Here is a 17,351-nt window from a genome sequence, read left to right as displayed (position 1 = left end):
ATTAATTATTATACTTATTTATTTTTAAACTTCCAAGTTATAATCAATGAACGAAGAGACTGGAGAACTAACTCTATCACTTTCAAACCTGGCTCCCAGCTATGGTTTACTGATGGGTCCAAATTGGAAAATGGTAGAACAAGGGCAGGAATCAATGGGCCCAAATTCAAAAAATCGATTCCGATGGGATCCTACCCAACAATATTCCAGGCAGAAATACATGCCATTGAAATATGTGTGAGAGAATGCCTTAGAAGGAAAATGAGAGGTACTCACATCTACATACTTTCAGATAGCCAAGCGGCTTTAAAAGCCCTTCTATCAACAACCATCACCTCTAAATTGTAACACCTCAACACAGTAACACTATGTTGGATTCCGGGACATGAAGGACATGAGGGAAATGAAATGGCTGACGACCTTGCAAAACAAGGAGCAAATATGCAACTTACTGGTCCTGAGCCTTTCTGTGGACTGACAAAAGGCCACATTAATGAATTCCTTAGGAAATGGGAGGAAAGAAAACTTACCGCACACTGGCTAAACTGTGCCGGTCAGCGTCAAGCCAAACTATTCCTAAGTCCCAACAAAGGAATATCTGACAAACTTCTCTCACTAAACAGAGTAGATCTGTGTCTTTTAACCGGATACCTTACAGGTCACTGCAGCCTGAGGTACCATCTAAACAATATTGGTCTATCCGAGACCAATGTCTACCGCTTTTGCAAAATGGACATAGAAAGCTCAGAACATGTGCTTTGCGAATGTCCTGCGTTGGGCAGACAAAGACTTCACCACCTTGGTGGTATCGTAGTATCTCCATGCAATCTTTGGAACAACAAACCCAAAACTGTGCTAAAATTTCTAAAAAGCCTAAAACTCTAGGGTTACAAAATAGGCCTTTCACAATAGATCAGCTCTGGTCGCAGTGCGTAATGGCCTTCTAATAATAATAATATTTATTTTTAATTTATTTTATTATTATATTTAATTTTATTTATAAAAAATGTATTTATTTATTTATTTTCAAACATAAAATAAAAGTTTTTTAGAAATAAAATTAAGTATTATATTTCTAGTAATAAAACAAATTATCTACGAAAATCTCTTTATTTTGCTTGCATTGATAAAATGTTTAAACATTTTTATGCAGGCATTTTAAACTTAAACTCTTTTATTATGTTTAACTTATTTTATGTACTATTTAAAATCTTTTTTTTTTGTTTTTTTTTTAATAATTTTTTTTTCATTATTTTATTTCAATACTGTTTTATTTATTTATTTTATTTTTATATTTAATTTTATTTATTTATTTTTTACTTAATAATTGTATTTCATAATTTTTTATTTATTTTTAAACATAAAATAAAAAATTTATATAAATAAAATTAAGTATAATAATAAAATAAATAAATATAATAATAAATAAAATTTTATTTTTACAATAAATAAATAAAAATAAAATTTGTAAATATTTTTTTTTCAATAATTTAATTTGTTAAACATTTTTTATAAGTTAAACTAGTTAACATTTCTTTATAAATAAAAATAAATTAAAATTTTTTTACAAATAAAAATAAATTAAAATTTTTTTACAAATTAAAGTGAATTGAAATTTTGCTGAGCCACCCTAATGTACTTATGTATATGCAAAACTATATGCTGTGCATGCTCAAAAAACACCGATATATGCAACTAACTTGCGGCTTAACTCAATAACCAGCAATACAAAGTGTCAAGCAAGTCTTTCACAAAAAAGTCCTTAGAAAGCAAACACAGTATTGTGTTGACAACAAACACAAAAATAAAATCTCACCTGCTTGCTTGCTGTCCTTGTTGTTGGCTCTTTTTTTGTTCCACTCGCCAAATAATTTTCCACTTCATTTACGCCCAGAAGCTTAAACTTAAACACAAGCAACAGCAGGCGAAGATGCTTTATGTCCTTACACTTTTTGCCTATTGTGCCACTCAGCCACGCACACATATGCACATACATATATCCTTAATCACTAGACTTTTTTGTCATCATTGGTTTCAAGTTCATATCTTCCGCTCTCTTTTTATGTCGCCGTACCTTCAATATTTCTTACTTTAGTTGTTCCTTTTAACTATGAAATTTTTTCCTCCAGTCTTTTGGAGTTCTCTCCAGCTTTTCGTTCGCTGATTCAACACTTTTTTTTGCTTTTAGTGCCAATATTTTTGCTATTTCATTGACCACAATAAAATACTCGTACGCATGAGGTCTTGTGCTTACGAGACTGCCGCAGGCATTTTATGTCATAATCCCTTGGCAAAGGTGTGAATACTTTTTTTTTTTATTTTATTTAATTTTTTCATTCGTGCGGCTGTAAGGACAATAAGAGGTTTTGAGAGCGTAGGGATGGGCATCGATGACACAAACATACTGACACTTTAAACGCAATAACTTCGTTTCCACTGAACCGAATGCCACCAAGCTTTCACTGGAAGTCAACTAGGGATGTAACTTCCAAAGCACAAACTCATTAAAAAGATGGCGCCATCAAAAACATGTTTATGACGCCAGTCTTGTTTATTTTGGAATTCACCTTGTACATCTACAGAATGGAAGTTACAAAATTTAAAAATGTGATTCTAGAATGTAAACTCATAACTTTTATTATTTAAATTATTACTGTAGAGCCTGTAGAGCTATAGAGTGACATCTGTTGGCTAAAATTAACGGCAATACTAAGAGTGCGTATACGATTTTCACATTGAGCCAAAATCCCCAGTCAAATTGACACAAAAAACGCTTGAAGGTTAAAGCATGACATGGCCAAGGTTAAAATACTCATACAAACATTTTCTGGTTTCGATTCAGTTATTTCCCACCTTTCTCTACCCAAACCTGTCGGAGTTGTAAGCATTTTTACACGCTCGACTGGACTCATAACGCCACAAAGCGCACCTTTTGTGTCCGTTCTTCTTTTATGGTGCTATGGAATTCATTCACCCTGTAGGAAATTCTAATTTACGGCTTGCTGAATTTCCAATGAAGTATTCACTGTAGATAGTTTGCTCACACTTGTTTTTTCTTTTTTATTTTATTTTATTTTTAATTTATTTAATTTTATTTTTAATTTGTTATTATTTTTTTCGTGAGTCTAACTGCGCCAATATACTCACACCATTTTCAACCTAGACCTATAAGCTTAAGCTACTTGACCACCTTATAAGTTTCAAAAAATTAAATTTTTTTTTTTTACATTTTTTCAATCCTTATACTTTTAAAAATCATCACCTGAAACTGTTTTTTTAAATTCGAATTCTAACAAAGTGAAATCAGTGAAAATGTGCAGGCGCATCCTGCACTCATTACTTGCTGACTCAGCTGAAAGAAAATAGCAAGTTTTAACTTTAAACGCGTTTTTCCAGAAATTACTTTTTTTCGAATGGCGGACACTTTAGCTCCGAAACTGCTTAGCCGATTTTAATGATTTTGGTCTTGTTTTATTTGTTAAGATGTTTTGTATGCCAATTTACCACATTTTGCAAAAAAAAGTTAATAAAGTATTGCTTTTTAAGCATAACATTGTGAAAAACAGGGGTGTTTTCTTAACTTTTTTTCAAACATCCGCCATTTTTTTATTATTTTTTTTTTTGTCAGTTTGTGGTAAATTCTCACGCAAGGAACCTTCCTTTTGAAAATTTTGTTTCTCTCTTTTGTTTTAGAATTACCATTTCTAAGATTAACTGTCCGCCGCAAGACATGATTTTCTTCAGGCCTCGACTTTGGCGCCTCCTGGATATATGTTAAAAAAAGAAATTTTAATAAATCAATTTTTTTTTGTATTATATAAGCTCTAAATAAAAATTAAAAAAAAAATTTATTTTAATATATTATACAGAACATGAAAAAAAAATTATTGAATATGTTGTACTTTTTAGCTTTCCAAGGTGGTCAAGTACCTTAAAGGCAAATAAAACAAAATTTTCAATAAATATTCTCATCAGGGTATGCAGACTCTTTTAGGATGTAATCCTTACATTTATATATAAATATGTATGTATGTATATGTATTGTTGTTGGAGGAATGCGAGCAATTGCATTGGTTAAATTTTGTACGTGGGAGTGCGGTTGTGGCTGGTATTTACACCTGCTTAACAATGAAATATCTTCAATGCGTTTTCTGCTGCATTAAATACGAAAAACGCTTAAGGCGGGCATATGTGACTGGTTTTACATGAAGCAAAATAGGAAAGGGAAAATCATCGTTAAATTTAAACATTTTTTGCGGAGCTTGAATCAGCTTTCAGTGGCGTTCAAACAAAAAATCAAGTATCTCTATTTTTATTGCTTTTCAAAAGGTTTCATACGAATTGGAACTAAGTGAAATCGAAGTTGCTGACACAGATTAAGACGCTGTCATTTGAAACTTACTCGTGCGAACGCTCGTTGATTCTGTAAATTAGACAGTCATGTCATCGATTGGATAAGTATATACGAAGATATATACAGGATACTGCAGTACATATCAGTAAGTTAACTATTTCCGTTAGTATTACCTTGATCAAAAAGCTCGCGGAACAACGGAACGGAGACGCTCTACGCCAACTGATTCGAGTTCTGTTTTTTTATTTTTTTTTTTGTTTTTTTTTGCGAACGATATTGGCCTTTTTGTAAACGAGGGCAAAACCAAATATCTGTTGAAATCGAGGCGGCCTGCACAAATTTCCATGTGGGAGCCTATACTTTTGAAGCAGTGCAGTATTTTAAGTACCTAGGAGTTATGTTCGCATGAGGCGGTGGTTCAACTCCCGCCGTCAGGGATCGCATCAACGCCGCCAACAAAGCGTATTACGCCCACCTTAACTTGTTTAAGTCCCGACTTTTGTCTAAAGCTACAAAGTTCACTATGTACAAGACTCTTATTCGACCAATCCTAACATATGGTTGTGAAGTATGGACTCTTAAGGTTGATGATTGTGCTCAGATTGCTCGCATGGAAAGAAAAATTTTAAGAAAAATATCTGGCTCAATAAGAATGGATGATGGTACCTATAGAATCCGATTGAATTCGGAACGGAACGATCTAACTCAGAACGAGACAGCTGTGCGTTTTGTTAAAGCGTAGCGCATAAGATGGCTAGGTCATCCGTATGCCTGTTGACTGTACCGTGAAGAAAGCCTTGACAGGAAAGCTAATGGACGTGAGAGCCAAAGGCAGACCAAGGAACCGTTGGATAAATGCAGTGGAGCACGATCTTAAGAAGCTGGAAATTCGTAACTACGAAGCAACAGCTCAAGATAGATCGCTTTGGAGGCGCATTTTGAAGGAAGCTTTGACGCATCCCGAGTTGTAACGGTATGAAAGAAGAAGAAATTGCCACATCTGTGATTACCATTCTTACCAAAATTGTATCGCCATTGCTTGAAATTTGTAAAAGTAACTCCCAAGAATGATAAATTACCAGGCTTGTTGGCCATTAGCTATGGTGAAAAACAAAATTGTGTGAGCCACTTCGACTGCCACATCACCGGGTTAGGTTAAACTGGTAGACCGTTATGTGTTTTGAAATAGTCCGCCCGCATGGTGCCTATTTCTGTTGCGAATTTAAAAAGAGATTTGCAACCTACTGCTGCAATATCTTTCAATCCATCAAACTGTGGCAGTCCCACGTATCTTAAGCGTGTTTTAAATAGAAGCGCTAGAAGAAAAACGGTAACGGAATCTGGAAAATTCTTACAGGACCAACTACCTTTATCGCTGTCTCTATTCTTTCCTATCTCTTTCTCTGATACTTTTCTCCTTCCCTCCTTGACTATCTACCCTTTTTCAAGAGCTCTAAATACAATGGGCTTTTTAGCCTGAGTGTTTTAGGAGCCACCAAATCTCTTGGTGCTCCTTGGCTCGACCTGTTCAAATTAAAAAAAAAATATAAAAATTGTATCAAAAATCCTACGATACTACGGAACGGAAGGGTGATGAGAATTCATTTACATGTGGCTCTCATTAGTTTCATCGTGTCAGCTGATACGGGCGTACGTTTACGTTGGTGAGTGTGAGCACCATTAGTCATTTTGTGGGTTCCGCTTGTGTTATGTGAAATGAAAAACACTGTAGCAGCTGTTTCTCTGTATAGCTTAATTTTTTTCTAACTCAAAGCATTTGAAAAAAGGAAGTTGAAAAACAAAAAACACAGCTGGAATATTCGGAAGTAATTTATTGTACCATTTCATAAAGCGTGTGGAACCTTAAAAAATTCCGCAATAATCGCGTTATAAATCAAATTCTGCTGTGCGTACATACATAGCTATTTTCTGTGAATATCAACTAAAAGCATGTGCAGCAAGCAAAAGTGCACACAAAAACTTTTAAAGTAAGAATGTTTTCACACCTGCTGTGCCATTTTAATATTGCATACATTTTAAGTGTTGCAATCCAGTACACACACACATATACATATACAGGTGTATGCTCATGGAAGAGAAATGCATCTATGCCCTCACTAAAAAACGTGCACTTTTTAGCCACAAACTTTTCATAGAGCCTCATCACTAAAATAAACTTCAGCAAAATATATTTCCCCATGAAAAGGAATTTCATAAAAACCAGCTAAAGCAACTAAAACGAAAAACAATAAAAAACAATTTATATATGTGCATACGTATATAATAATTTGTGGCATGGCAAGAATACTTTTTCCAATACATTTATTTCCATAATTACTCTGGAGGCATTGAAATGAAATAATAATAAAATAGTGTGCACATGCAAAAGTGAAAAAAGTGGGAAGCATACCAATATGCATTGAAAGGTTGGGCCTGTGTAGCGCCGGAAAAAATAAACATATTTTCGAAGGTTTTTTCAGCGCGACAATTAAATAAATCACAATTCTAAAATAAGTAGTTGGTTTTACCTGTCATAAACTGTACAAATCATAATATATTTTTTTAAATAATATAAAAGAAATGTCGGCTGCACAGCGGTGAAGGCTATTTTGGAGAGCGCACGGCTGCGCCAAAAGCACATTTTTAATTTATGGGGAACAAATCTTTTTTTCGATTATTTAAAGGCCATAGAAGTAAAAAATTTTTTATGTATAGATTTTTCAAAAACCGCACGTTTTTAAAAACAAAAGGACCAAATTTTCATAAAAATATCATCCGAAAATTATTAAAAAAAAAAACTTGAAATATTTCGAAAAAATCCAACTGCACTTTAGTGCAGAATGTAATTGAGAATATATAAATGGTCTTTCAAAAGTGACATCAGTAAATGTAGTAGTGAATAATTCCTAGACGGTACTGATTATTATTCTGTAGACTTGTCATTCTGGCAGGTGTTCTTTTCAGCCCTAACAGACTGATTTCCACCCGTAAACATACCTTTTTTTCAAAAACCCGCCATTTTGATATTTTTCAAAAAAAATTTCTCATTGTAACACGGGCCAGAATGACAAGCCTACAGAATAAAAATCAGTTTAAACTTTTCGTTTCAGATGTCCTGAAGAGCCAAAATCCTTTCGACAAGCCACCTATCTTTTTTTTGAGACTCTTACTTTGGAGCCACACTAGTTCAAAAAAATATGTAAAAAAAATGTTTTGTGTACTATTTGTATTCAATAATATAATACTATAAAATCAAAACGATCGCTTTTTTTTTCTTAAAAGAAAATTCCTAAAAAATATCTATAAAAAATGAGTATTTGCCCAGACTACTACCTTATATCATCTTTGACATTTGTTAAGTTCAAAAATTTTACACGATACAACTACGCTTTAAAATTATTGAAACTTATTATGAAAATGGTCGATCTTCAAGAACAACATATCGCAAAATTCGTGATTGTTTTTTGGTGGAAATGAATCATCCGAGTGAATCAAAAATTGAAAGGTTGGTGAAAAAATTGCAAGAAACTGGTTCTGTCGAGGATAGAAAAATGTCTCGCTGACCAAACACTGCACTTTCTGGTAAGAATATTGCTGCTGCAGCGCTGAACAACCTTCAACATCGATATTTCGACGTTCTATACAATTAGGCATTCATGAATCGACTGTTTGGCGGATTTCACCTGTAGACGTGCTTTTGATGTGCATTTAAATGATGTCATTATTCACATATAATTGTCAAGAACCGTATTTTAAATAAAAATATTGAAACCTGAAAGAATTTATAATTTTTGTTTTTTGGAACACACAATTCCGTCCATTGTACTGCAGAAATCTGAGTAGATCTTGTGGTGCCAAGGAGCCAAGGTGGTCGCTTCTTAACACATCAGTGCTAAAGACCTCCAGCCTGAATTGAGCGAAGGCCGGGCAAACGCACAGAAAGTAGTCCGCCGTCTCATCCTCCTCTCCACATGCTGGGCAGAGTGCACTGTCCGAGATGCCCACCTTTTCCATGTGCTTTGCCCATATAAAGTGGCTTGTCATCAGTCCAACCAGCTGCCTACAGTCCCCACTGCTTAGTGACAGGAGGAACTGCGACAGTCGGTCGGACATGACAGGTAACATCAGTTTTGTCCATCTGCAGCCTCTCTGTTTAGAACAACATCTAGACGCGTCTTTTATAAAATCCTTTATTTAAAATTTCAAGTCCATCGGTCAAGATTTGTTCAAGTTTTGACTCAGGCTGACTTGAAAACTATAGTTTTAAGAACAACGTGTTCAATGTTTTCACTACAGTACTCATGGGATTAAGATAACCTGCTCCAAAATTCAAAATAGAAGTATTTAGAAACTTTCTCCAATCATAATTCTTTGAGTATATAACTTTTAGGATATCAGGACAACTTTAAAGCAAAACAAAAAATTTATTTTTTTTTAGTTTCTACGATGGCCTTAAGAATAAATATTTGTGGTAGCCAAAGCGCCAATTATAAACTACTTATTATTCTGAAAATAGTACGCACCACCTGGAGAGTGACACCGGTTTTTTTTTTTTTTTTAATTTCTACGGTACCCTTAAGTTAGGTTAGGTTAACCTGAAAGCCATCACATAGACCTATTGGTCCAGATGGAGCTTGACCTTTACGTTTCTTTGTAGCAGATTTCTTGTAATAAGGCCGCGCTCTTTGCGGGTATAAGTAAAATCCCTTAAGTTTAATTCTCTTAAAAATAAATATTTTTGGTAGTCAAAACGCAATTTCCAATTTTTGAAGTTCCATTTCAAGCATACTCGTATGACCTAAGAGGCATGAAAATGTTCTGGATTTTTTTGTCTATTGTAGGCAAAGTCATTCGTTATTTCACCAAATTAAATCAAGGTTGGTCTTGAAATTGGTTTCTAAAAATCTATGATCAAAATTGAAGGCTCTATGAACTCTTCAACCGTTGTTGCGTGACTACTCTTCGAAAGCGCCCGGATTCGAATCTCCCTCCAAGAAACACCAAATGATAGACGTTTTTTCTAATAGAGGTCGCCTGCAGGCAATGGCAATCCTTCGAGTGTATTTCTGTGATGAAAAAGCTCCTCATACAAAAAGGTCTGACGTTCAGAGTCGGCTTAAAACTGTAGGTCCCTCTATCTGTGCAACAACATCAAAGCGCACGCCTCAAATAGAAGGAGGAGCTCGGTAAAATACCAAATAGGGTGTAAGCGCCTATTGCAACAAAATTTTCTACACCGATTATACTACTTTTTATTCAATTTACTCTTTATTTTGAAAACATTACGCTCCACCTGGAGAGTGACATCGACCTCTAATGGTACCCTTAGTTGAGTTATGTTACCCTGGCTGATTGAAAGCGATCACACAGACCAATGGATCCTTATTGGTACCAGCTGGAGCTTGACCTTTACGTCCTTTGCGGATCTAAGTAAGCCCTGAAGCTACGGCACCCTTAAGTATAAATATTTTGGGTAGCAAACATCCAAAGCGCAGTGGAATTCATCATCATCGCATATTCGTATAATGGAATGCTTTAACATTAAAATTCCCATTTCTCAAGTTCCATTTCTAGCATATGAACTAAGTGGGATTAAAATGGACTAGATTTTTATAATAAAAAAAAATAGTTATTTGGAGGTTCACAAAAATGACAAAAAAGAATGTTTCCTAAAAAATGTTCTCAAAAACATAACAAATTTTCCAAAACAATTTTTTTAAGTATATTTTAACCTAAAAAATTTTAATTTCTTTATGTTAAAATGTATTGAAAGTATTCAACATGGAATAAATTTAATTATAAATTTTTTAATTTTATTTCCTATTATACTCAAGCCTACAAGTAAACCAATTTTCAGAAAAATGTACGAGAATGTCCAAAATACTTGATATAGAATCGCAAATTACAATTTTTGCCCTTCTCCCTCTCATTGAGCCTGCATGTGAGACAGACTCCATGCACGAGAAGCAAACGCAACTCAATCAATTGTGAATTATTTTACCTCGCCTTATTTTTCAAAATGTTAAAATTAAAATTTAATTAAACTAAAAAATTAATTAAAAAAATTAAATTTTATATTTATCGTTTTCTCTTTCTTCTTTACAGCCACTGAAATTCGCTGCCAGGAGAAATCGCGTGGCGGTCTCAGCTATGAAGTAATCCTAGCCGAGCCAGCACCCAATGTGGTGGTGCCCAAGCGTCCAGTGACACCAGGTAAAAATGTGTCAGCCGAGGAAATCGAGCAAAAGCTGAAAGCTGCCGAAGAGCGACGTGTTGTAAGTTCACTTTCATTTTTTTTTTTAATTAATTATATAAAAACTATATTTTTTATTTTTTTTTTATTTGCAGTCTTTGGAGCAAAAGAAAATGGCTGATTTATCCTACAAACTATCGAAAATCGAAGAAGCCACACGCAAAAAGGATGAAATCACCAATGAGTTCATCAATCAGACCAAGGAAAAGTTGGAGACCAAAATTGAGCAACATGTTGAGAAGCGTGAAGCCATTATTAGCGACATGAAAGAGAAATTGAAGGTGAGCAGCATGACATTATTATAACATTTTTTTGTTTTTCTTTTTTTTTACGCTATTATTGTTGTTGTTCTCATTGTCTGTGCAGATTCACTCACAGGAAATTGAGAAGACACGCGAACAATTGGAACAGCAGAAATCCATTGAGAAAGAGGCCATTGAAGAGAAATTGAAGACAGCTCAGACTTTGCGAGATGAGAACATCAAAAAGATGCTCGAACGTCTTAAGGAACATGTAAGCAAATGCGACTTTTTTCTTTTGCTCTAACAATGTTTCGAAAGATTTCCAACTCACAATTCATTTTCGTACTAACATTCACTCTCTCTCACCACCATCACCACCACCACCACCCACCCACATGCCATAATCGCATTCAAACTTGATTCAAAAAATTTGATCATTCAAAAAGTTACAGCTTTTTTACCATTCAATAGAAGTAATGTACAGAGTTGTTTGAATTTTTAAAATTTGTAAAGAACTATGTAAGTTTAGAAGTTTTAGTTTCTTATTTTTTTATTTTGTATACCATTAGTTGAGCTTATTTTGTATGAGAAGAAACCCATAAATAACTTGAATTGCACATTCAACCACACTGCACTGGCATGTTGCCCAGAGCTTGGATGACTCTAAATACAATAAAAATAATCCGTTTTAAGAAATCCTGCATTTAAAATAAAATCTCTGCCTATTACATTAAAATTAACTAATACATTTTCTGCCAACTACAAACATACACAAAAACAAAAAAATAAAAAAATAAAAATTGTCCAGCAAATTTCTCGTCTGCTACTAACATCCATGCAATCCATTTAAAATGATTCTTACTTGCAACCACTTCTCTGCCTTTATGTTTTGCTTTGCAATACTAACCAATTTGTTTATGTTAAATTGAAAAAAAACAAAAAAAAAATTAATAACTTGTGCTCATGCATTTCTTAATTACTGACTGACTGCATTTGTATGTATTCATTGTAGAACACAAACAAAAAAAATCAAATCGACGAATTGGAAACACAAAAACTCGAGGAGAAGACCCGCATTATTGAAAATAAATTGTACACTGCCGAGCAAAATCGCGAAAAGGAGATACAAAAGAAAATTGATAAAGTTCAAAAACTTGTAGGTGTCACCACTGTCTCTCATTTTGTAATTACTCGTATCTCATCAACACTGTTTGTGCATTAAAACAAAATTTGTTTCTTATTCCCGAGGCTTAGTTTAAATTTGGATATTTGCTTAATCGTTTAATAGCTTTCTAACTTTTTTATTTAACATTTGAAATCTTTTATATTCTTAATTTGCTGTTTCTGTGTGCTTGTTTGATGTTTTTAGCGGCGGTTTTATATGCTATAATGTTTTAGTTTTAAACTAAGTAACTAAGAACTTATTAAGGGTATTCACGAAATCGGTTGATTGTTTTGTTTAATGTAATGTTTTTTACAGCATAATTTCATGATTGCAGTGAAACCGAATTTATAAGGAAAAAAAATAAAAAAAAACAAAAAAAAAAATAAAAAAAATAAAAAAAAACAAAAAAAAATAAAAAAAAAAATTATATGGAAATATCATTGTAAAGAATTTGAAAAACATACATAAATATTAATTAATAAGGCCATAATATTCAATTCAAAGTAAGATCGTATATGGTAGCATTTTCAGGCAGTTAGCAAATAGGCAGGATTGGATCGAAGGGAAAATCTGCACCGAAGCTTGCACCTCTGTCTTCACTGACGGTTCCAAGATGGAATCGTGAGTCGGAGCAGGGATTTTCTCTAAATCAGCCAATTTATCTATCTACTTTAAACTGCCGAACCTTGCTAGTGTTCTTCAAACAGAAGTATTTGCGATCCTGCAGGCATGTAAAATGCTTAGGGAACGCGGGAGCGAGGGAGATATTAACATTTTCTCAAGGCTCTGACGACGCCATGGTGCAGAACGAAATTAGTAAACTCCTGTAAGGAGGAGATCAAATCTCTTGGGTGTGCAGGTAACATTTCTCTGATCTGGGTTCCAGCACTTACGAACATAGAGGGAAATGATATTGCTGATGAGCTTGCCCGGAAGGGGACTGAATTGTTCTCAGAGACCTCCTACCCGGTCATTGGCATCCGCCTGACAGTTGTTAAAGGGGAACTGCACAAATTGTTTCTCAGGAAAGCGCAGAAAAGGTGGGCCTCCATTTCTTCATGTGCTATTTCGAAAACCCTTTGGCCTCAATACGATATACCAAGGTCTCAGAAAGTCCTTGGGACTCGTCGCCATTAAATTTCCAAACTCGTAGCTGTGTTTACCGATCACTGGACGATCGGCACACACGCGGAAAAGCTAGGGTTACCATTTAACCACCATTGCAGGCAGAAACTGTGGGGACCTTTCAGAGAAGGAGACTGTAGAGCATTTTCTCTGTAAATGCTTCTTTCTTCGACAGCCTGGGGTGGTGCTCCAACCTACCATCAACCTTCTCTATTATATCAACAGCCCTGGCTGGCTGTAGATATCTGCCTGTTGGAGGTCTTATATTGGAGTGTCTTCAGGAGTGCCAGACTGACACTTAACCACCTACCTACCTACCTAAAATCGTATATTTTGTGAATGAGAAAACTTTTTACTAGTTACAAAGTAATATGGCCCACGCTAGTTCCATAAAAGAGAATTGAAAACATATTTTCACAGAAAACGTGCTCTTATTTTAGCTAAGGCTGGACCATTACACATTTCCTCCTCTTCTGTGACAAGATGGAAAGAAAACTAGAATTCCCCAAGAATTTCAAGACATGGTAAAAAGCAGAACACGTTCTATGCGACTGCCCAGTGGCACGACGCAGACTAAATTACCTGAGAAACAGGCTTATAGATGCAAACATCCTAGTAGAAATTAAGCCTGTAGCAGTTTTAGGATTTATTACAATAATAGCCTACAACTTTTTGAGTAGGCTACATGGCCTCACAATATATCTTTTTAAGTTGCAGTGCACAAATAGCCGTTTTATAATAATAATAATATAATTTCTTCCTCATCTCTACAATTTCTACTAGTATTCTTAGGAGAAAAATCCTTTTCTCAAGGAATGCCTGCCAAATAGCCGTGACGCGTTATACAAGCCACGACCTTCGCGATATCCTCTCTTGAAAGCCTAAGCAGTTCCTTTTTTTTCTTATTTATTTGCGGCCTAGTAACTTAGCTGTTGCACAGGTGTCTTCATCCCTCCATGCCCTATTGACGTCTTGGATAATGTTATTCCTAATTATTAATTAAGATGAAGGCAAATATCTAAATGAATTTTATCATTTGGGATTCTGCTGCAATATCAGCTTATGAACGAATACCAGGCATTGAAATTCACCTTATTGACAGGTCATAATTTGTGGGTGGGCAATTTTTTTTTAGAACTGAGTTAAAGAAAAAGAAACAAAGCGGCTATCTTCTCAAAATTTTGTATTATAAAAACCTCAGAATTTTATAAGATTTTTTTTTAATTTTAGTAAAACTTGTTTTAGAATGAATGTGGGTTGGGTTTCAAAAGGTGAATATAATTCAATACCAAATAAGAGTTTAAGTTTCACCATAGAAAAGGATAAATACCTCTGGAATTGGTCGATTCGAAAAATATGATAAAAATGCATAATCAAGTAACTGCCAAAACTTCAGCATCTATTGGAAATTTGCATGTTGTTTTTACCGTTACAAAGGAATAGTTACTCCTATCTGAAGCCTGATTTCTCCATATGAGTTTGTAAATGAAATAAACAATTTATTAGTTTCGTGAATACCTTTTTAACATATTAGAGATTTTGTTTTCAACTGTGTTTCTAGTTAAAACTTCAGCTGAGAAATTATTATATTAGATATTAGCAATTTAATTAAGACACATACAATACATTCATACAAACATGCATATATTGAATGTAAACACAAAATTTAAGTTGAACAAACTTTTGCTCTGTCTCAACGTACTGTTTTTAAGTTCTCATGACAGTTGTTCCTGTTTCGCGTAAAAAACCCCGTAAATTCGCATTTGTGTGAATTTTGAAAAGATATCGGTAAATCTAATTCAAAAATTTTCGTGTCTGCACCTGAAAGGAAACTGATGAAAGTAGGAAACAGAAAATGCGAGTGTGGGCATCAAGCAGAGGAAAAGCACAGAAGACTAATGTCAAAAGAACTGAATTACAAGATTTAACATTACCTAATAATTTCAATGAAAGGATGGCCTAAATTAGCTCTAATTGCACTCAAGAATTCAAACATTTTCTGTTTACACACATACATAGGTAGCGGCAGGCTAAAATCACCTACCCTGCCACAAAGCAAAATAGATATTAACGAAACCAACGCAATACTGAGTCTTGTCCAGGCCCTATGCTCCCGAGAGGAGTGAATAAGAAAAAAAAAACATGCATATGTAAATTTATTTTTTTTTAATATCAACAAGTTGCAGACACATAATTAAATAGTCGAATTTGAAATACTTATTAAAATTTTTTTTAGGTTGGATCATTTTGGGTTTGATCTCAAATTGCCGAAAAACTGTTCGACTAAAACATCCATAATTAAAAAAAAAAATCAATTTCAACCGATTTAAGACCATTTAAAACTTTTAAATTATTAATTGTCCTCCACTAAGACCCGACTGAAGTTCGTCAGTTTTAATCTCCAATAGTTGTTAAATGAGTTATTACGGCCTATAGGTTAGGTTAGGTTAACCCGGCTGGCATTAAGCCACGCACAGACCTTTTGGTCCCTAGCAATACCAGATGGGTATTGCCCTGACCTTTATTAAGATTTAAATTAGACATCACCTAGGATGTCAACGGTTTTAGCAAACCTGAGCAGCGCAGAAGGTCTATTTTATTTTTATTTTATTTTATTTTATTTTATTTTATTTATTTTAATTTAGTCTATTTTAGTTTTTTAATGTATTTTTTTATTTTATTTAGTTCTAATTTTTTTATTTAAATTCATTTGATTTATTTTATTTCAATTTATTTTACTTAATTTTATTTTATTATACTTCATTTTTATTTTAATTTATTTTGTTATATTTTGTTTAATTTTTAATAATAATTATAATTTAATTTTTCTTATTTAATGTATTTTATTTTTCATTGTTTTTTTTTGTGTATTTCGTTTTATTTGATTTTAATTTATTATATTTTTTAAAATTTTATTGTACTTAATTTTATTTTCCTTTTACTTTATTATATTTTGATTTTAAGCTAGTTTCTCTAATTTTTTGAATATTATAATTATAATTTAATTAACTTTTTATTTAATTTATCTTATTTCATTTTATTTTGTTTTATTTCAATTTTAATTTATTTTATTCTATTTTGCGTAGTTTTTTATTTAATTAAATCGAATTTATTTTATTTTTTTAACTTATATATTTATTTGTTTAATGTATTTTATTTATTTTATACTTAATTTTGCATTCATTTATTTCACTTTACGTTTTTGTTGTTGGAGAATAAGTTTGTTCACCTAATACATATGTATGTGCATACATATGTACATGTTAAACAAGCACTGTCTTTACGTGTACAACTATTATTTTATTATATTTAACTCATATTAATTCCTCTAAAATTTCCCTCGTTTACTGCTCTCTCTTCAGGAACGTCGCGCTGAATTGGTGCGCCAAAACAAGGCGGCACAGCAGACGATTTGTGATGATACCAACACAGCTATTGCCTCATCTGGTTAGAGCGTCAACATGAACAACTATAGCAACAATAATATTTATAAAAACAAAAACAGCACACATACATACTACATAGAAAACAATAAACAAATACAACCAGATTAAGAGCAAAATAAAATAGCAGCAACAACAACACTGAATTTAGAAACGTAAAAACAAAATGGTTAAGAGGAGCTTTGCTAAAGAAAAAGAAAAGGGTATGTGCGAGAGAGAAAGGGAGGACCCGCCTTGGGAGCAGCGCTAGAAGTGCAATCGAGCATATGAGCATTAAACAACTTTTGGTAGCTTCAAAACAACAACACTTACTTATGTATATGTATTTCAGTAATATGTATTTCAAAAACAACTAAAGCATAGGTCAAAGGTCGAAACGAAGCCAGACGTTGCACAACTTACATAAATGATATTTAAAATATATAAAAGAAACGAGGATAACTACAAAAAGAAGTAATAAAAATTAAAGAGCCATACAAATTATTTAAAGAAGCGTTTTCACATCACTCTTGCATATAGAAAAAAATAAAAATAAAAATAAAACAAAAATATGTAATAATTAAAAACGATACCGAAACAACAACAACAACAACTGCAAAGATCTGTAACTCAACACTCGAAAAATGCAAACTCCGCAGAAAACCAATAATAACAACACTTAATAATTATAAATTTATGAATAATATAAAAAATGAATGATCTGCAGCAAAGCATACACAAAAACACAACTATTCGAAGAAAAATGAAAAATGAAGCGAAAGCATAAGCA

General features: G+C 33.4%; 1 protein-coding gene across 2 annotated transcripts in view; it reads left to right on the top strand.

Annotated features, from left to right (window-relative positions):
• The window catches only part of LOC128863772 (stathmin), a 60,368-nt gene extending 43,631 nt beyond the window's left edge, over nt 1-16,737 (top strand). The window contains exons 2-6 of one of the 2 annotated variants that reach the window (XM_054103110.1): nt 10,460-10,629; nt 10,703-10,888; nt 10,974-11,120; nt 11,862-12,005; nt 16,502-16,737. In XM_054103110.1, coding sequence (XP_053959085.1) covers nt 10,460-10,629; nt 10,703-10,888; nt 10,974-11,120; nt 11,862-12,005; nt 16,502-16,591 — 737 coding nt within the window. In that variant the 3' untranslated portion in view covers nt 16,592-16,737. The remainder of the gene's footprint in view (nt 1-10,459; nt 10,630-10,702; nt 10,889-10,973; nt 11,121-11,861; nt 12,006-16,501) is intronic. The other variant, XM_054103111.1, reaches the window with a different exon arrangement.
• The last annotated feature ends 614 nt before the right edge of the window (nt 16,738-17,351 follow it).

This window comes from Anastrepha ludens, chromosome 5, assembly GCF_028408465.1.
Source record: "Anastrepha ludens isolate Willacy chromosome 5, idAnaLude1.1, whole genome shotgun sequence".
NCBI lineage: Eukaryota > Metazoa > Arthropoda > Insecta > Diptera > Tephritidae > Anastrepha > Anastrepha ludens.
This window is presented reverse-complemented; position numbering and strand designations above follow the sequence as displayed.